General features: G+C 31.8%; 4 protein-coding genes across 4 annotated transcripts; 2 read left to right on the forward strand and 2 right to left on the reverse strand.

The window, feature by feature from the left end:
- Nucleotides 1-11921: 11921 nt before the first annotated feature.
- RpS26 (ribosomal protein S26) lies at nucleotides 11922-12517 on the reverse strand. The gene is made up of 2 exons (XM_015934625.2): nucleotides 12424-12517; nucleotides 11922-12335 (listed from the first exon to the last, which is right to left on the reverse strand). The coding sequence occupies exons 1-2, from the start codon at nucleotides 12424-12426 to the stop codon at nucleotides 11976-11978; spliced, it is 363 nt and encodes a 120-aa protein (XP_015790111.1). The 5' UTR covers nucleotides 12427-12517; the 3' UTR covers nucleotides 11922-11975.
- An 84-nt stretch (nucleotides 12518-12601) lies between these two features.
- Nucleotides 12602-14676, forward strand: eIF3l (eukaryotic translation initiation factor 3 subunit l). The gene is made up of 3 exons (XM_015934619.3): nucleotides 12602-12757; nucleotides 12873-13885; nucleotides 13958-14676. The coding sequence occupies exons 1-3, from the start codon at nucleotides 12719-12721 to the stop codon at nucleotides 14613-14615; spliced, it is 1710 nt and encodes a 569-aa protein (XP_015790105.1). The 5' UTR covers nucleotides 12602-12718; the 3' UTR covers nucleotides 14616-14676.
- A 401-nt stretch (nucleotides 14677-15077) lies between these two features.
- On the reverse strand, nucleotides 15078-16531 carry LOC107366974 (chromobox protein homolog 3-like). The gene is made up of 2 exons (XM_015934622.3): nucleotides 15672-16531; nucleotides 15078-15498 (listed from the first exon to the last, which is right to left on the reverse strand). Exons 1-2 carry the CDS (start codon nucleotides 16022-16024, stop codon nucleotides 15237-15239), a joined length of 615 nt encoding a protein of 204 aa, XP_015790108.2. The 5' UTR covers nucleotides 16025-16531; the 3' UTR covers nucleotides 15078-15236.
- A 102-nt stretch (nucleotides 16532-16633) lies between these two features.
- LOC107366972 (splicing factor 1) lies at nucleotides 16634-19233 on the forward strand. Its single transcript, XM_089269542.1, has 7 exons — nucleotides 16634-16948; nucleotides 17045-17120; nucleotides 17250-17402; nucleotides 17470-17590; nucleotides 17661-17813; nucleotides 17890-18646; nucleotides 18778-19233. The coding sequence occupies exons 1-7, from the start codon at nucleotides 16825-16827 to the stop codon at nucleotides 19065-19067; spliced, it is 1674 nt and encodes a 557-aa protein (XP_089125668.1). The 5' UTR covers nucleotides 16634-16824; the 3' UTR covers nucleotides 19068-19233.
- The last annotated feature ends 336 nt before the right edge of the window (nucleotides 19234-19569 follow it).

Below are 19569 nucleotides of genomic sequence, written 5' to 3' on the forward strand. Positions count from 1 at the left end.
CTTTTCATGGAGAAATTGTTTCAAAAGTAAAAACAAAATGATGATCATTAAGATGAACATTTCATGGCAACAGCTGTTATTGTCTCTGGAAGAGTGAAAATTGTACCAATAATTTGTTGTTACCTTAACAATTTCAAAAGACAATGTTGCCTGAAATTGATGTTTAAAGATGAAAAGAGTTTCATCTCAAAGTCGATTCTTGAAAGGTTATCAGATTGGAATAATAATAATAATTTATCAGCAATTTTTTTTGTTCTTCTTTTCCTCTGTTCCTCGCCAGTTTTCATCAGTTATTCTGTTCATTTCATTATCATTGTGAATCGTTGAAAGGAAGATAAAGAGAAGAAGAAGAAAAAAAGAGATCAGATTGAGGAGTAAATATTCATTAAAGGTTAAACGAATAAAAGTTCAATTCTTACAGGCAATGAAAGAGGGAAACATTATTCTTTTCTTCCTTTCCATATCAGATTATTTTCATTTAACTTTCATTTTCGCCTTCATGGAATGATAAATGTTGGCAGAGGAAAAATATGTGAAAAGAAGAAGAAGAAAAAAAAGGAGAAAAAATGGAAAAGATTAAGAATGTTAAATGAGAATCAAATTAATCAAATTGATGGGCAAAAGAGTTTTGCTTATTAATTGTTCAATATTGATAGGTTTTCAGGGGAGTTTCAATGAGAAGCTGAAATTGTTCGAGAAAGGTTCAGAGTTAATCTAAAGATGATGAAAGGTGAAGAAGATGAAGAAGAGGAATGATGATAATGGATGAAACTGGCAGAACAATTGAACCGTTGTAAGTTCATTTATACAGAGTCAATGTTACAATCGATTTCCTTTTCATCTTCAATCATTTCTCTTCTTTATTTTTCCTCATCAAAGCTCATTATTCAATAGGTAATAACAATTGACTCAATGGAATGCAATTTTTATACATATCTTCATCTTCTCCTTCATCATCTTCTTTTCTTCTCCATTTTTATTCATTTTTGGCATTTTCTTTTTTTTCACTTTTTTCTCTTCTCTCCTCAGGATTCCAATTACCTGACCTTTGCCTGTTATTTCCGATCAATTTCCGTGACAATTGAACTTTTCTCTTCTTGTCTCTTCTTCTTCTTTCCTTCTTTACTCCAATCTGATCAAACAAGGTTGCAATTTAATCAGATTCATTGCTATAATTTGCATTCTCTAACCTTTACTGATCACTTTCAGTAAACAAGATTAACTTCTCGATAAACACTGAATATTTGTTTTTTAATCAAAAAATTCTTTTTTTCTGTTATTCGATTCGATGATAAATCTCTTGGCTGAACTTAAAATGAAAAGGTTGAAATGAAAATTGAGCAGAAAATTGATAAATTGAATTAGACTTTAAATTGGATTGGATTGACTTGAATGGTAAATTGAATTTCCAATTGAATCTCGTTTTTTTAATTAATTTTTGATTCTTCATTTTGCAAGGTTTCAATGAAAATCTTCTTGAAAGTGACAGGGAGAAAAAGGAAAATTTCAATAAATTCTAATTGAATTTCATGTTGAACAAATTGAGATTTGAAAAGGATAACTTTTCCTCTGTTGAACAAACTACTCATGAAGGCAGAAAAGGTCTGAACAGACATGATGATATCTTGAATAGATGAGTGTACATGATGATAAAGTATTAGATAATGATGATTAAAAAACTGAACAAGAAAGGTACAAGGAAACAAAATTTGTTTATCTCTACATAAACATTCATTGGTTGGGTAAACCTTTTGAATAACCAAGAAAGATTTTGGTGAAAGAAGAGAGAAAGAGAAGAGAGAAAAATCATATTTTATAAGAAGTTTCTTCTTCTCTTCACTGGGAGTGAAATCTGCAAAATGGATAAAAATAATAACAACAAAATAACAACATTTTTGGCCTCCTTTTGTGATAACAGAAAAAAAGAAGAGACACAAAAAGTAAATATTGTTCACATAAATGATATTACAAGTTGTTTTCATATTCAGTTTGTGATTAAATTAATCATGAAATTCAATATTCAATGGAAAGAATTGAAATGTTGATTTTATCCTGGTTTTCTTCTTGCTAGATAAACATAAGGTTAGTCAAAAAATGTAGACTTTTCAAGATAATGTTCATTACTATCGATATGAGAATTTTGTTTTTTCAGTTTCCAGACTCGTTTAATATGAATTTGTCGTTTCATGTTGAAATAAATTCTGGACAAATTCAGGAAAATTCCAATTTCGTTTTTCGAAGTTTCCAGTTGAGCTTTTCAAATACAGAATTTAGTTTAATGAAGAAAATGTTCAAAATTTTGTTCGAAATGAAATTGATTTGGAATTTCATGAAAGTTCTAATCGATCAACTATTAGTTTAAGCTGATTTTCGTCAGTTTTTTTCTGTTTATTTTGTTTATTCTTGACTCGAATTTATTTTATTCAAATTTTATGAATTCTTTTCCGAAGTTATCAGTTCCAAATTCAAATTATTGTGTTGAAATTCATAAAATTTATTCATTCACTCGACACTTCATCAGAAATGAGAGACTCATAAAGGCTTCATTTCGATTCAAAAAAACGATTCCATTGAATGAGATCGAGTTCATTATTAATTAAAATGGATGAAAATTTTGGATGAATTTGTGTTGAGAAGAACAAAAATTATCCAAAAAATTGAAAGTATCAACTCAATAATTATGGCTATTATTTCCATGTAATATTTACATTTTCATTGGATTCATCAATTTAACCACTTTTTTCACTCCCTTTTTAATCATAAATAATATTATTTTATTGCTATTATTATTAACTTGGCCTTGTTTCCCTTTCACTTCTCAGTGATTTTATCACAGAAGGGAAAGAAAAGAGAAACAAGAAAATGTTATGTGAAATGGTGCACCTCATGAAGCCATTTCAAAGTTCAATATTAGCTTCATGAAAAGTCTCTTTTTTATACTCTATTAGATTATCAGCCATTAAATTGTTTCAAATATCACTTTCAACTTTAACCCAAAACCCAAGTAAAGCTTTATGCTAATGTTTCAAGTAAACCTTGAGTAACCTTAACCGGAGACAAAAAAAATGAAATTTCATGTTTCACAGAAATGCAGAGCGAGAAGGAAAAAAAATGATTGCCCAGAAAAGGTCATTTAAAGAGAAAAGAAAAGTTCTTTTTTTTCAAATTACCTTTTCAAAAAGCGAGTAAAAATGAGGCAAAAAAAGAGTAAACTCATTAATGTCTTTTCCACTTTTTTTGGTCTTTCCTTTCAGATTGTTTTACATGAGAATCGTTGATCAGGCAAAAGATGAAACATTAACATTTCATTTAATCAAGTTCACAGTTTAATGTATTCATTTCCTGAACTAAATTCCATGGCAGAAACATGGCTTGAATGGTGAAATATGAGCGACTGAGTAATGATGATTACTTCAATGTCATTATGGAATCATTATGAAAGAATCAATGGAAAAGTTCTGGGTGTGGTTATCATGTGGGTGATGATGATGATGATCAAGTGAAAAAAGGAGGAAAAAAGATGATTTCATCTGTTAGGATGGCGAGATAATTAGAGAGGATGAAGAAAAGTTTCAATGAACTTTCATCATTGAACAATTGAAGCTTTCAGTTTTTCACCTTTTCTTTCGTCTCTTCCCTTTCCATATCAAGTTAACATTAGCTAAATTAAATTACACCTAAAATGGTGTAAAAATGAGAATTGAAATGGGACCAGAAAATCCTAATCGCAACAAGATGATGATGTAAACGTGGCCAAATAAAGATTCAACTTTGACCAGCAATTGTTAATTAAGTTACTCTTGATTGTTTCAAAGTGAAAATTGAATGATAAGTTCAATGTTTTTTCCTCTTCCACCATGAAACACCTTTCCTTGTGATTACATTTTACTGCAGCAACATTGAATTCCGATGCATTTTCATTAACATCATCTTTAATCATCAACTAAAATCCAAGGTTTGCTCAGTATTTTCTGATCAATTGTTCAGCCAGGCTTGAATGATTAAATTACTTTTCCTTTCAATCTTGATTACTTTCTTTTCTTTTCCTGATAACTTTTCCCATGTAAATTCATTATCAATAACCAAACATTTCCAGTTCTTTGCTGTTTCTTTTCTCATTTTTACCTTTACTTTTGGGCGAAATTTTTCCTTTTTCTAGATTTTCTCCTTTTCCAATTTGACATTTAAAATTGAATTGAATTGAATTTACTTTCATGATGATTCATTGATTCAAATGGAATTAATTTTTTGTCATCTTCACTTGAAACCCTTGAGGTAACCCGCAATGGAACCAGACAAAACTTGTAAAATGATATCAACAAATAAAAAGTAATTTTATATTGAAAAATATTCTTCAATTTTTCCTTTTCTTTTTTTGCCATGAAACTCTTGATTCTGAATTGATGAATTTGAAACAAGAAACAAACAAATCACCCTTTAAATGGCATGAGAAATGAAAGCTCATAATTTTATTATAAACTCTATTTGTTTTTATCAACTCATTGAGAGAAAAGGAATAAATTTAAATTTCAACTTTTTTCAACTTTCATCTTACATGGAAAGAAATGATCATGAAAGCAACTGGAAACATGGAAAGGAAAAGGATGATCAAATGGATGAGCAAAGAGAAGAAAGAATTACGTTTTAAATTTACTTTTCCATCTTTTGCCTTTTTCGTTGTAACCACTAAACCAATCATAATTTAACCATGTAACTCATCAATCATGAAATCTGAATGGAAAAAGAAATCTAAATTTGAAAAGAGAATCTCGATGAAAACTGAAATCAATTCCATTCTTTTCACTCCTAATCTAAAATTATCTCATTATCATTATCATTATAATTTACAACAATCTGTAACTTGTGAATAATGATCATTGGAACTTTTTTTTCTCTCTTTTCATTTTCTTTTCCAGTTCAATCCCTAGATTTGTTCATTCTGTTAACGCTTTGGAAACGTAAAAATAATGATGAAAGGTGATAAAAAAAGTAGCCAAAAATGATGCCAACATTCACTTTTATCTTAGCGCAATAAAAGTCATAAAAGAAGAGGAAAAGTTTCAAAAAAGATAAACTTTTATAACTCGAACGAGTTGCATTCCCAGTGATGATAATATAATAATAATATCATAATAATGTTATCAATTTTTGGTAACCAACGTTAATATTATCTTGTAATGGCTAAATGAATCAAATAACTCATCTATTTTTCATCTTTACAGTAATGATAATCATTATCATTGTTTCAATAAATAACCTAATATCATGTTCCTTCTTCTTCTTCTCACTTCTTTCCTCACTCATTCATTCATTTTCATCCCTTTTCCTCATTCATTCACACCAGTTTTAGCTTTAGCTTTTCCCTCTCTTCTCTTGGTCATTTATCTTGACCTTTACTTTTCCATTTTACCAATCAATTAATTTAACATCTCGATCCATTTCACAACCATTAATTATCTTATTTAGATGTGTTTGACTCGAAAAGGGGAATCGAGACTCGGGAATGATGAAATGAACAAAAAGAAACTCAAATAAAGCTGACATTCTGTTCATTTAGATTCAGTAACAGCAGTTCAAGAGATCCATTCATGTAACGCATTCAAGTGTTTGCTTCGAGTCAAGCGGACTTTACTCTTGATTTTCACTTCTTTTGTACTTCAATTATCGAAGAATCTATTTCTCAATGAAAGCTGAATATAAACAGTAACTATTTTTTCGAAAGGCAAGAACATTCTTTATTCTATTTGATTCTACCGACGGAATCGTTGGTTTTCTTGGCTAGGGTCGTTTATCAAGAACTTCGTCTAACTTAGAAGTCACTCTTTACTAAATTTGATTTGCTTTTCTCAGAACTCGTCAGCGACTGAGCAAAGATGAAGCACTGAAGGCTGAATGCAAAGAAATGATTATTTCAAGGAATTCTCTGTATCTTTAAGAAGTAACTCATTGAGGTTTCCTATGAGCACAGCAAGAATTTCAAAGATGTTTCAAAAGTCTGGATTCGACAAAAAGATTTGCACAAAATTTGAAAGATGAACGAAGTTAAAGACTTTGGCAAAGATGGTGTACGATTGTCGCAGTGGATGCATCAAAAGATGAAAGTTTCGTCCTAATTGAATGAAACTCAAAAAATCTTCGAAACTCAAATTTTCCTCAATTCGAAACCGTTTGCTTGATATTCTTAATATTCGATGTAATACAAAGTTCAAAAGTTTTCTAATTTTCAAGCATAATATGCTGATGGGTCGACTGGAATCACTGAAAAAATCGAGATCGTGGAATGAATTTTTGTCAAGATTTTTCGATTTTCTGTAAATTTGAAAAAAAAACATTTTTTCAAGTCAGTTTTGATTGATCTCGAATCTGACTTAATTTGTAACCAAAATTAGAATCAAATTAAATTCCCTTTTCGATTAATGATATCGTTTTAATTCTCAATTAAGAGGCGATAAAATCTGATCAGAAGAAGAAAAAATTGACAAAAATTGTAATATTTTTATTGGAAGAAATTGAATCGAATGAAAGACTAAAAATTGGCCAAAATTTGCATAGTTTTGCTTTACTTATCTCATTGAATATCAACTGTAAATCTGTTTTCAATTTTCTGAATAAATTGGTTGTAATCAGTTGAGAATTAATCCTTTTCTGTTTACAAAGTTACCATTAAAACTTAATATTAACTTAATAATGTTGGAAATGAGAGTAAATAGTAAAAGTAAATCCAATTTAAATCAGCTTAGTCAAGGGAATAGATTTGTTGATATATTTAGTTTTTCATCATCTTCATCTCAATCTTCAATTCCAAGTATATTTGCGTTTTTTTTGTTCATTTTCATGTTCTTTCCATCATGTTGTTGTTTTTCACGATAAAAATTAAACTTACAGATTTTGTGTTTGTTATTTTGTTTCGTCTTGTTGTCTTTGTTCATGTTTCAACTTTACCAGCTCATGAGAGAATTGAAAAGGAAAAAAGTGAATTCAGTTCGAAATGAAGATAAGCATGAGATGTTAACCATTCTCATCATTCCTCTCATCATTCAATTTTGTTTACAAAACGATGGATTAAGGTTTTTTTGGGTGAAGAGAAGAAACGAAAAAAGCAAAATTTTAGATTTCTCTCTTCCTTTCATTCCTAAGTATATTTAGATTGTTCAGATTTGTTGCAATCCATTTTCAAATTCCTTTATCATGTTATTATTGGTTTTATTTGCTTTCCTTTCCAAGGTGTTATTCAGTGAGAAGAAGAAGAAGAAGCAAAAACAAGTCCAGAGATGGGTGAGAACAAGATGAAAGGGTAAACTCGAACTGAGAATCAGTTGAAATAATATTGCCTGTAAGTTGAAGAAGCAAATCAATGTCAATTCAGTTTTAACATTTGATATTGCCTTTTGGTTATCATTTTGTTTTTACATCAACATTGAACAGAAAAAGGCTGAATAAGATGCACAATCCATTTCATATTATTTGCTATTCATCATTCCTGAAGCACACTTACACTTTTATCCTTATGTTTCACCAACTCAACTTCATGAATCATGATTTTCATTCCCTGTTATCCATTCCCAGTCAATAGCAAGTCAAACCTTGTTTCTTCTTTCACTGTTTGGGAAAACAAAAAAAAGCCAACCTTTTGCTTCTCTTTTTTTCTTCTTCTCTTCTCGTCTCTTCTCATCTCTTCCCATTCTTCATCTTTTTATCTTCTTTTCCATGTGAAAAGCATATTTGGAACCATCATTTGCTTGACTCAGCATCATCTTATCATTTATTCATCATCATTCAATTTTATATTCACATTTACTTTTTTCTCTCTTTTTACTTATCTTTTCCACTTTTTTCCCTTTCACTTATCATCACTCTCATATTCATCATCATCTGGGCTGAATTTATGTTTAATGTTAATATTCTGTGACATTTTTCATTCTCATGTATTCATTTAGTTTGGATAAATTATGTAAAAATCATGTGAATATATTTTTCTATCCATTTTCAAATTCATTTAGAAACCTTTTTTTTCGTTGTTTTACTTTTCTTGTTTTCATGTTAAGATCTTAATGTGGACCCAATCTCATCAATAGATATTAAGGAAGGAAATAATTGTAATTGGTAATGTTTCATCAGGAATCGTTCATTGTGACATGGTTAATGGTAAACAAACAAATTATTTTTACCCAAAAGATGAAACCAAAGATGAATTTGAACAAATGTTTATCATGATGATCATGTTGGTAAAGACAGTTAAAGATGTAATATGAGACGAAAAATTTGTGATATTCACTTGGTAATCGATAGTCAATCAATAAGCAATACAAAGTGAAATGAAGAAAAGGAAAAATCAATGTTGACTTATCCTGTTGGTCACAATGATGATCGCAATCATCAAATTGTCGAATTAGCAGTTTCCATGATTCCATTTAAAAGTCTAATCATTTGTAATCCTTTCATGATAATCTTGAACAACTTTCATAATTAAATTCATCTCTTGATATGAAAATTAAAGATTTGTGTCAAGATTGTTTTCACTCCTTCAAGTTAAGCTCATTTTGGAGACTCTTTTTTTTCGTTGCTCTACTTCTTGTCAGATTACAATCTAATTGTTTTAATCTTGTTATTATTAACTTTAATCAAATTAACTGTTACTCTTCAATTGTTTCCCTGTTATTTGACTGTGTTAATAATCCCAATATATTAAAGGATACAATGGGTAAAGATGATAATTAAATTGTGAGATTGCACCAAATACAGTGTGATAAGTAAATTATAATTTTATTAACATCTAATGCAAATGAACAGCTATTTTGTAATTTATTATTTCAATTTTGTTCCTATTAATTATCTCGTCCTTTTGTGGTTACAATCATCAATCACAATTGTTACAATTAACAAGATCATTGATTAATTTTCCTCACGAAAAGTGTAACTTGAAAAGCATAAATTGTTAATGTTTAGCTTTCAAAGTCTCAACATTTACATTGAAATTTAACATCGATTGTTGTCATTGTAATTTCAATAGAAACCATTAAACATGTTAATGTTACGGAAACAATTATTCATTGATAGATGAATTGAAATTGGCTTTGATTAAACAGAAATGTAAACTTGAGTTTGTATGGAATCGATGGCTTTTCAGTTTCATTTTGTTTCACCAATTCAGATGGTTGTTCAATATTTTGGTAAATTTGATAATTTGATTGTAAAAAATATTGATTCAATGTTAAAGGAAAAGATTGAAATTGTTTGTCCATTTTGTTTTGTGTTAAAGTTTAGTTTATTGATATTTGATTTTCTCGCTTCTTTTTTTATATCCATTACAAATATATAAACTTGTGGTTCCTCTCACAGGATTTAAGGATGAAATGTTTGATTGTCGCCAAATAATTGGGATTATCATTTGTTTTGACTTGGTCATCTGGAACAAGAGGAAAGTTGAAGTTTTACAATGGTCAAGATGAGTATAATAATGATAACTGTTCAAGTAATCAATTGTCATTCTATTGTCATCCTAGATAATAGTCAATTTAACTGAATTTTTGGGTGAAAACGAAGACAAAATTTCTCTCTTCCCTCTGAGCTTGAAATGTTTCTTTTAGCAACAATATATATTTATATATAACACAAACATGAACAACAGCAAAAACAGATTAGTATTTTGACTGGATACAGATTGTTAATTGAAAATCGATAAAATGAAAAGCCAAATAAAGCAAATAACAATAGACATAAAATGGTAATAATGTTTTGTTGTTTATCAATCAATCAAACACACACTGGGAGTGGAGAGGGATGAGATGAAATTGGATGGAAAGAGAGAAAAAAACTGATGGATCTACATAAATTACTATTAAATTGGGATATTATTCAGTTAATTGAGAGGTACAATTTAATTAAAGGTTAATTTGTGTTGTCATTATATCCAGTGTAAATAATTGAAGGGGAGACGGCAAAAAAATATCATCAGTTGAACAGCTTTTTTTTATATTGAAGATAGTCTCAATATTGTGCATTCATTGAAATGGTTTGTCAGCCAATCTAATTGAAAATCAATTGTCAAAATGGTTGAGCAAATTTGACACTTTTAAAGGCAAAATATTGTCAAATAAATTTACTCTGATTTGAAATGAACCTGAAAAATCAGTAAATACAACACTTTTGCTGCACAAAAACTCAGCTTTGCTTTTGCTTCATTTTAGTGTTTACGTTTAAATAATATCAAATTAAACCTTGTCATGATTTATTATGACAACATGATATTTGTTTCCATTTCATTCCTTTGTATATTTGGTGAATTGTATATTAAAAAAGGGCAACAAATGACATTAACAAGGTTGATGATTTGGGTAAAATTTGCATACACAAAGCAACATGAAAAAAATGTTGATCTTTTCATGGTTTGAGTTGAAAAAGTGAACCTTGCTTAGTCTTTTTTTTCTGGCTTCGTATATTATTAAAATTTGTTTACTCCTGATGAACCACCAAACTGCCTCATAACTACTATGTTTCGTGTAGGAGTGAAAGCTTGACTCAAATCAAAATTTTGTTTTCCATTCGACGAATTATTTATCAATTAATTGAACCATAAGTATGTTGGATGATATATACGACAGAATTGATCAGCAGTCAACGATTGGTCTATTTGTCATACTTGGTCATCAAATTTGTAATGCATGGCTTCCACTCAATTGACAGATTTGATAGAAGAGGTAATTTCTTGCGACTCTCATGATTTCTTCAGTAATTCCATTGTTATCAATTCCAAAGTAAGGTTGCTCCGAAGTCCCATTCAACAGGAGAAATTGTCCATTTTTGCATTGTTTGAAAGCCAAGTTTGAATTACAGACAGCGCTAATTCCTCTGGTATCAAATTTTTTAAACTTTCCAGTAAATAATCAATAATAATTAAAAATGGCATTAAGAAATGCAAATACATCAAAGACTGGATTGGAGTTTGAAGCTGCATTCAGGTTTGCTTGTCCAAAAAATTTCATCTCCAGTCGTAACTATTGTCGAACCAGATGAAATGAGTAATCTTGTATGGAATCACACCCAAAGAAATTCTGTTTAGAAGGCGAATACGAATCGAATTTAAAATTTTCAAGCAATGTGAATGACATTATTATGAAATATCGGTCCCCCGTCCATTCACCAATCCTTTAAACAAGCACTTTCTTTACTGGTGACTGTGGTCTTCCTCTAGTCTGGCGAAGCTGATCTCGTTTCTTTTTTTCAATCTGCCTTCTTCAAATTCAGCAATTAATGCAGGACAGTTGAGATTTTCCCAGGTATTCGCCGATTCAGGATAACCAACCCATTGCATATGCTTCACTCAATATTTGCCTGGTCTTGCATCCTCAAAGAATCGATGAAAGTATTCTGTCAGTATTACAAGAAAAGTTTGGTGACTCAATGAGCAAAATGCAACGTGCGGATCTGAAAGAGTTTGAAGCTGCATTCAGATTTGCTTGTCCAAAATTCTTATCTCCAGTCGTAACCATTGTTGAACCAGATATTTCAGGTGAAACTCCAGTGCGAATCGATCCCTGGAATCAACAACTTCGTGTTTTCAACAAATTCAATCTTTGGTGATGAGGAAATACTTGAAGCTTTATACTACAATGCCTATGTCAAAATTAACTGCATTCTTGGAGATTGATGAAGATACTCTGAGAGTAGATAGCAGCTGTAGTAGCTGATACTAAAGTTACTTGTTGTTACGGGGAATACTTTTTAAGACATAAGCACAAATTTAAAGAGCAAGTTTGAAACTAAATTCAAATAAATCAAATTAAATATTTTAAACAGCAAATTGATGATTAATCTAACAATATTGATGAACAATCTGTCACAAATGAGAAATAAGAGAAATATGAGATTTGATATAAATGCTTAATCGACCACGAATAGAAATCAAAATTTGATAAAGCATATTAGAAACAAGTCATTTTATTAATTTAACCGCTACTACAATTACTTGTGGATGTTTACTTGGCTCCAGTACGGTTAGCGTTAGCTCCTTCTTTTGGTCCAGGTCTAGCTCCAGAAAATCGTGGTGGTGGAGTTCGGATTTTCCGATCTTCCTTGCTTCTGTTTCTCACAATTTTACTGTGGATAGCACAGGAGACACAATAATAAATTTTAGCATATAATTTTGGTAAGGGATAAGTTTCATATACGGAGGCATCAGTAATATCTCTAACGGCGGCAGCCTCAACAATGTTCCTAACCACAAACTTCTTAATAGCTTTGTCCTTTGGAACACATCGAGCACAGTTGTCACACCTAACTGGATCAACATGTCCTCGTCCATGTTTAGATCGACCATTATTTCTACGCTTACAAGTCTGCGGATTGAAAGAAACAGCAAATCAGATATGTTAATATGGCTCAAAAGGCATTGAAGTAACGCAAATGGAATTAATAATAACTTACCATTTTGAGAAAGATGTAAAATCAATAAGGTTGGATTTTAAACAACAAAATCAATCTAATTAATTAATTTTATCACAAACACAACACATTAGGAATCAAGATTGTGAGGAAGCGGAAACTAGGGACTTTATTGATATTGAAAGACGTAAAAGCGCCGACTAGTGGTTAAATCTGTTGCTTAGTAAACATTGCTTGTTGGTTTCACAAATTGCTTCTTTAAATCTCGTAATTAACTTGATTTGTTATTTTTTTTATCTAAATTAAAGCTTGGATTTACATCTGTTCACAGTCAACCATGAATCGAGAGTATGGTTATGATTACGAATATGGAAATGTAAGTAACTAGATCCTTTTTTCATGCCACTTGTCTGTTGTGTTTCCATCCTTATATATCCAATCTGTTTTGATTCTATTTATTTTATTTTAATTTTAATTCTTTTAATTGATAGGATTATGGTTATAACTATGGCTATAATGGGCTTCACTCTGGAGATCCAAGACAAGACTTAGAATATGAAAAAAGTTACTTGACTGGTGGTGGTGGATCTGCGGCTGTTGGATCTGGTTTCAATGTTCCTGATGTCGTCCATGAGTTTCTTCTCAGACTCTATAAGGCAATCACTGAAAGAAACGTGTATGAAATTCACAACTTGTATGAGAATACATTTCTCCAATTAACTGAGACTTATTATAAGGAAAGACCCTGGCCAACTGAAGGAGAAGTGGTTCATGTTGTTGGTGAAAGAGAGCATTTTAAAACATTCATCATCTTCTACAAAGAATTATACTTCCGACATATTTATGCTAAATGCCAACCAACAATTGAGCAAAGATTTGAATCATATGCGAATTACTGTGCTCTTTTTAATTTATTGCTCAACGACGAGGAACCAGTCCCAATTGAGCTACCCAACCAGTGGTTATGGGATATCATTGATGAATTCATTTACCAATTTCAATCCTTTTCTCTTTATCGAATGAAAGCAAATGCTGGAAAGCTTTCCGAATATGAGGTTGAACAGTTGAAGCTTAATCTTCCCATTTGGAATGTACATTCTGTCTTGAATGTTTTGCATTGTTTGGTAGATAAATCAAAAATTAATGAACAATTGAAGGAGTATAATGCCGGTCGGGATCCAGATTTGGTTGCAGATGAATTTGGCAGACAAACTATCTATAAAATGCTTGGATATTTTTCTTTAATTGGGCTTCTCAGACTCCATTCTTTGCTCGGAGATTACTATCATGCCGTCAAAGTTGTTGAAAATATAGATTTACATCGTCAACCTCTACAAAATTTGTCTGTTGCTCGTGTTCTAGCTTGTCAGACTACAACTTTCTATTATGTAGGATTTGCTTACATGATGATGCGAAGATATGCTGATGCCATTCGTACTTTCTGTAATATTTTGTCTTATCTTCAAAGAACACTTCAACGTGGACAAATTTATCAACAATTTAGGTTAGTATATCTTATAATCTATTGTTTACAAATCTATTTTAACGCTATATTCTCCCATTTTCGATTTTATAGAACATTTCAAATGGATTTGATTGATAAACAGACTGATCAGATGTATGCTTCACTCAATATTTGCCTGGTCTTGCATCCTCAAAGAATCGATGAAAGTATTCTGTCAGTATTACAAGAAAAGTTTGGTGACTCGATGAGCAAAATGCAACGTGCAGATCTGAAAGAGTTTGAAGCTGCATTCAGATTTGCTTGTCCAAAATTCTTATCTCCAGTCGTAACTATTGTTGAACCAGACATGTCAGGTGAAACTCCAGTGCGAATCGATCCTTGGAATCAACAACTTCGTGTTTTTATGGACGAAATTTCCCAACAAATTCAAACTTTGGTGATAAGGAGCTACTTGAAGCTTTATACCACAATGCCCATGTCAAAATTGGCTGCATTCTTGGAGATTGATGAAGATACTCTGAGAGTACAATTGTTATGTTTCAAACATAAAATGCGTAATCTTGTATGGAATCGCACACAAGGAAACTCTGGTTTAGAAGGCGAATTTGAATCAGGCTCTGATGTAGATTTTTACATTGATAAAGATATGATTCTTGTAGCTGATACTAAAGTTGCTCGTCGCTATGGTGAATACTTTTTAAGACAAATTCACAAATTTGAAGAGCTTTACAGAATTGCTGGTTCTATTCAAAGAACCAATACAATCTAAAACCATTTAGAAAAATATTTGATTAAGGTAAAATAAAATAAAACGTTTCCAATCCCTAAAACGAATAAATAATCACTTTTTTTACTTAAGGAAAGTATAATATCTCATAATTTAAAATTATTCAATCCATGTGAATGATGTTTTATCGGTTCCTTGTCCATTCACCACACTATTCTTTCGAGTAACCAGAACTTAACTTTGACGTAAATGTCTCTGGTATTACATTTCCAACTGTTTTAATTGAGTGATCAATTAATGTGAATTCAGTTAGAACTATTTTCTCTTAGGACTGTAAAACATTTTCAAGTTTTTGTTTGCTCAAAAAAATAGTGTGGTGAACGGACACCTGTTATAACATGTAAGAAAGATTAATTTTTCACATTAAACTGATTTCAGATTTTGAAAAAAAGCGCAACATGATCACGCAATAAACAATGCTTCAATAAAGCAGACCATTTAATGTTGTCTTTTCAAGTTTTTAATTGCAAATCAAATAAAGTTAATTAACCATTGTAAACAGCAAATTGATGACTAATTTAACAATAATGGAAAGTGAATTTGTCATAAATGTGAAAAAGGCATCTCAAGTCAGATTTATAAAGAAAGTAGTTTGATATAAACTTAAATTGATGCTTTATTAGTTGATGTTCCAGCAGTTATTGCATTATCAGTTTCCATGGAATCGCCATTTAAAGAATCGTCGTCAGAAACGGAATTTAAATTTCGTCCATTATTCGCTAGTTTAAATTTCTTTACGTCCTTGTTAGATTCAGATTTCGAAAAACGAGTAACAAGTCTGGCCTCATAGAATGCAATCACTGCTGCTGGTAACTTTTCATTAGCAATCGAAGCTTTGACCAATTCAGCTAATGGAGATTCTTTCCTAAACAGAGAAAAATATCAAAATGGTAGAATTTCAATACGATCAGATAAAGTGGTGAATAATGTGATAAACTTTTGTTCTGGTCAATAAAATCTATTTTCGGACAATGAAATCAATCGGGATGATGGGTGTGAAACAGGCTTTCAATTTAAACAGAGAAAAATTAAACTTACCACTTGATCAGAAACTCCAATTCGCCATGCACATCAGTAGCACCAATAATTCTCTCGACTTCAAATCCATTTTCTATTCCACAAACTCCATTCTTTACTGGTGACTGTGGTCTTCCTCTAGTCTGGCGAAGCTGATCTCGTTTCTTTTTTTTCAATCTGCCTTCTTCAAATTCAGCAACTAAAGCAGGACAATTGAGATTTTCCAGACGTTCCCAGGTATTCGCCGATTCAGGATAACCAACCCATTTCAAGAAATACTCAACTCGACCTTCCCTTGTACGTTTATCATAAATTTTTTCAACTTCATATTCCTCAGATTCATCAGGAGGCTTGAAATCGATGAAAACAGACATTTTTACGTGGCAAATTATATGAAACAATAATGAAAGATATCACAGGAACAAAACAGGATACAACAAAAGTAAACACAACTTGAAAAAAACAAGGATACAAGAAAGAAAAAAGCCTTCAAGATGAAAATTAAATTAAAGATCGGTGAATGCACAAAATCCAATCGTAGGTCAAAGTACAAACTGTCAAAGGTGATTTGTCATTAAAGTTGATACACTGATCTAATCAACAAATCTAAACAAAAGAAAAACAAACTGTGAGTCGCAATAGGATGCAAACAGGCCAAGTCAATTTTTATTGCAGGGCAATATAATTGCTTACCCGCTCGAACTAAAGAATTTCTTTTTTGTTGACTGTTTAACCTGCAGAGTTAATCTTAATTGCAAAACTGAAGAAGCTTGAATAATTTGTTTCACTGATTTAAATTTAGGATTTATACCGTGGATTGGCATTTATTTTGTTTAATTGTTGGGAGTATGATTAAAGAAATCAATCAATCAATAAAATCCCAATGTTTTTGTTTTATTTTCGTACTTGGCGCTTTGAGCTTTTCGCCAAGAAATTTATTCGTAATTATTGGTTACTTTTGTTACTATTGGTTACTCGATTACATTAGTGTAACAAGAAATGTTTTCTCCAGCATTTCTTGTAATTCTTTAATTGTTTACTTTATTTAACTAGGGAAAAATAAGTTGATTGTATTTACATATTTTTACAGATGGTAGTTTGACAGTTTTTGCCTTTTACCTGCATCTTGATCATCATTGTCTACTCATCAATAGGTTAGGTTTCTTCATTTCCAATGGAAAGTTCGAATAAAAGGAGGAAGAAAAGCCGCTGGGGTGGTGATGACAAGGTTATTATTCCAGGCTTACCTACGGTGTTACCCGTTAATTTATCTGTGGAACAAGAGCGAATCTACCTACGTGAGTATTGGAATGATTGCAATATATGTGAATGTTTCGGTGAAAAGGGTTTTTGATTGTTAATTGCTATCATTGTTTTTCTTACCATTTAAATAGTTCAATTGCAAATAGAGGACTTGACTCGAAGACTAAGAACTGGAGACTTGGAGATTCCAACCAATCCAGAAGAGAGGTAACCTCTTTCTCGAAACTCAACTTTGAAACTTTGGAAATTTTTTTGCCTGTCACCTTACCTCTCTGCTCAATATTCACCTCGTAAGTTTATTCTTTTGACATTTCACTATAACTGCTATCCTTACAGATCACCATCACCTGAGCCTATTTATAACAATGAAGGTAAACGTCTTAATACTCGTGAGTTTAGGACACGGAAAAAATTGGAAGATGAGAGACATAACCTTATTCAAGAAATGGTCAAGATAAATCCTTCATTCAAGCCTCCATCTGATTACAAGTATGTTCATCTTTAACTTATCAATAAGATCGTATTATTCATTTTTTATTCTCTTTCACTTCTCCAGGCCTCCTCAGACCAAAATCAGCGAAAAAGTTTTAATTCCTCAAGAAGAATATCCAGAAATTAATTTTGTTGGACTTTTAATCGGTCCCAGAGGAAATACCTTGAAAGGGATGGAGAAAGATGTAAGTTGGTACACTTTTGTGTAAATAGTGACAGGACTAATCTCAAATCCTTTTCTTCTTACCTTGGTAGTCTGGAGCTAAGATAATAATCCGTGGCAAGGGTTCTGTAAAAGAAGGAAAGATCGGTCGAAAAGATGGTCAACCTATGCCCGGGGAGGATGAACCGCTCCATGCTTTTGTTACAGCCAGTACTCATGATTCGGTTATGAAAGCTGTTCAAAAGGTTATTATAATTTGCTTATGTTAAGATATTTGAATTTTCGCGAATCATTTTCATCAGCTTCATTTTTTTTCGTTAGATAAAAGATGTAATTCGTCAAGGGATTGAAGTTCCCGAAAACCAGAACGACTTACGTAAAAATCAATTGCGCGAGCTTGCTTTATTAAATGGTACGCTTAGAGAAACCGACGGTCCTAAATGTTTTAATTGTGGCTCATCAGCTCATCGTAGTTGGCAGTGTCCTGATAAACCTAATGTTACCAATAATGTTATTTGTACCAATTGTGGTGCCAAAGGGCATATTTCTAAAGATTGTAAAGAAAAGAAAGCTCCGCAAAATGCCAACTCTTCTAAAATTGATGAAGAGTATTTGTCTTTAATGGCCGAACTAGGAGAAGGTCCTCGTCCACCAAAAATGAATCATTCTTCCGGTAGCAATGGTGGAGGGAACACTAGTAGTTCAAGTCTAGGCGGATCGGGTCCAAATTTAGGTGGGTCTGGAGGTCCTCCAAGAGCAATCATGGCTGGTCCTGGATCAAGAGATTCTCACAGTTCATCTCATTCTCAATCTCAACATCTTGGTAATCCCCATCACTCTAATAATCAACAAAACGGTGCATGGTCTAGAAATGATAATCAATCAGTGGCTCAAACGCCTTATTGGCAAACAACCCAAACAGGCCAAGCATCGACAGCATACGGTTATGGGTCTTCTACAGGTGTTTCTGTAGCTGGAGTAGCCCAAACCAGTGCTTATCCGCAAATTCCTGCAGTCGATTCTTATTCCTATTTGTACTCCCAAGCCCAAGCCAATTCAAATCCATGGTTACAGCAAGGTATTTTTTAATTCTGCTAAAACTTTTTTTATCTTATTATTTATCTTAGATTTTTCAATTTTATTTTCATTTAATCTAAATAACTGAATTGACTGATAATCTAAATTTTGGTTCATCTTTTCTTTCATTAGGTTGGACTCAAGGTGTTGGTGTACCTGCAGCTCCATCTCCTCCACCACCTCCACCTCCACCGTCTAGTGGTCAGAGATCAACAACTCCTTCTGCTGTCAACACTCCATGGATAGGATATATGAACATTGCCGGAGTATCACCATTCGGAGCAAATACACCACCTCCACCACCACCTCCTCCTCCTCCTAGTGCCCCTAGTGTCCCCGCGATCCCTGCCAGTCTTTATGTAGCAGCACCACCACCACCACCTCCTCCTCCTCCTCCTCCTCCACCTCCACCGCCCAGTTAATAATTTATATTAACATCTAATTCTACTTTTTCAATTTGTGATCTTTTGATCAACTAATTCATTTGATTAAACTTCTTGGTTTGTTTTGACTACTAAGCAAGTTTTCAAGTGAATAGTCAATTGTGTATTATTTTCTTTCTCTAATGACAATTCCAAGATCCTTTCATCAATGTCTCTCTTTCATTTTCTCATTTAAATCTGCTAGTTGTTGTATATTGTTTTACAGATTCTTCATTGTGTATTTTTTTATTGACTTGCACATTTATGCACGAACAAAAAATGACAATATTTATTTTGATCTGTAACAATTTTTAACTAGCAGATAAGATAGTTATCTTTTCTTACTAGTATTAATTCAATTAAAAACCTGGATTCAGAAAGTCAATAGAAAATAATACAAAATCTAATGTTCAAAATTGACGGTTTTCTCACATTCATGATTCATGGTGAAAATTTAATTTCCAGGGCTAATTGAAAGTGCTACGGTGCATTTTCTGCTTCA

The sequence above is a fragment of the Tetranychus urticae genome, chromosome 3 (genome assembly GCF_039701765.1).
Source record: "Tetranychus urticae isolate SD_2017Ah chromosome 3, NJAU_TeUrti_SD_1.0, whole genome shotgun sequence".
Taxonomy (NCBI): Eukaryota; Metazoa; Arthropoda; class Arachnida; order Trombidiformes; family Tetranychidae; genus Tetranychus; species Tetranychus urticae.

Bases quoted from the DNA above. Each gene is read 5' to 3' on its own strand.
- eIF3l (XM_015934619.3), top strand. From the start codon at position 12,719: ATGAATCGAGAGTATGGTTATGATTACGAATATGGAAAT. The intron at 12,758-12,872 runs GTAAGTAACTAG...TTTAATTGATAG, and splicing joins ATGATTACGAATATGGAAAT to GATTATGGTTATAACTATGG. The intron at 13,886-13,957 runs GTTAGTATATCT...TCGATTTTATAG, and splicing joins CAAATTTATCAACAATTTAG to AACATTTCAAATGGATTTGA.
- LOC107366974 (XM_015934622.3), bottom strand. From the start codon at position 16,024: ATGTCTGTTTTCATCGATTTCAAGCCTCCTGATGAATCTGAGGAATAT. The intron at 15,499-15,671 runs GTAAGTTTAATT...TTCTCTGTTTAG, and splicing joins TTGGAGTTTCTGATCAAGTG to GAAAGAATCTCCATTAGCTG.
- LOC107366972 (XM_089269542.1), top strand. From the start codon at position 16,825: ATGGAAAGTTCGAATAAAAGGAGGAAGAAAAGCCGCTGGGGTGGTGAT. The intron at 16,949-17,044 runs GTGAGTATTGGA...CCATTTAAATAG, and splicing joins ACAAGAGCGAATCTACCTAC to TTCAATTGCAAATAGAGGAC. The intron at 17,121-17,249 runs GTAACCTCTTTC...CTATCCTTACAG, and splicing joins CCAACCAATCCAGAAGAGAG to ATCACCATCACCTGAGCCTA.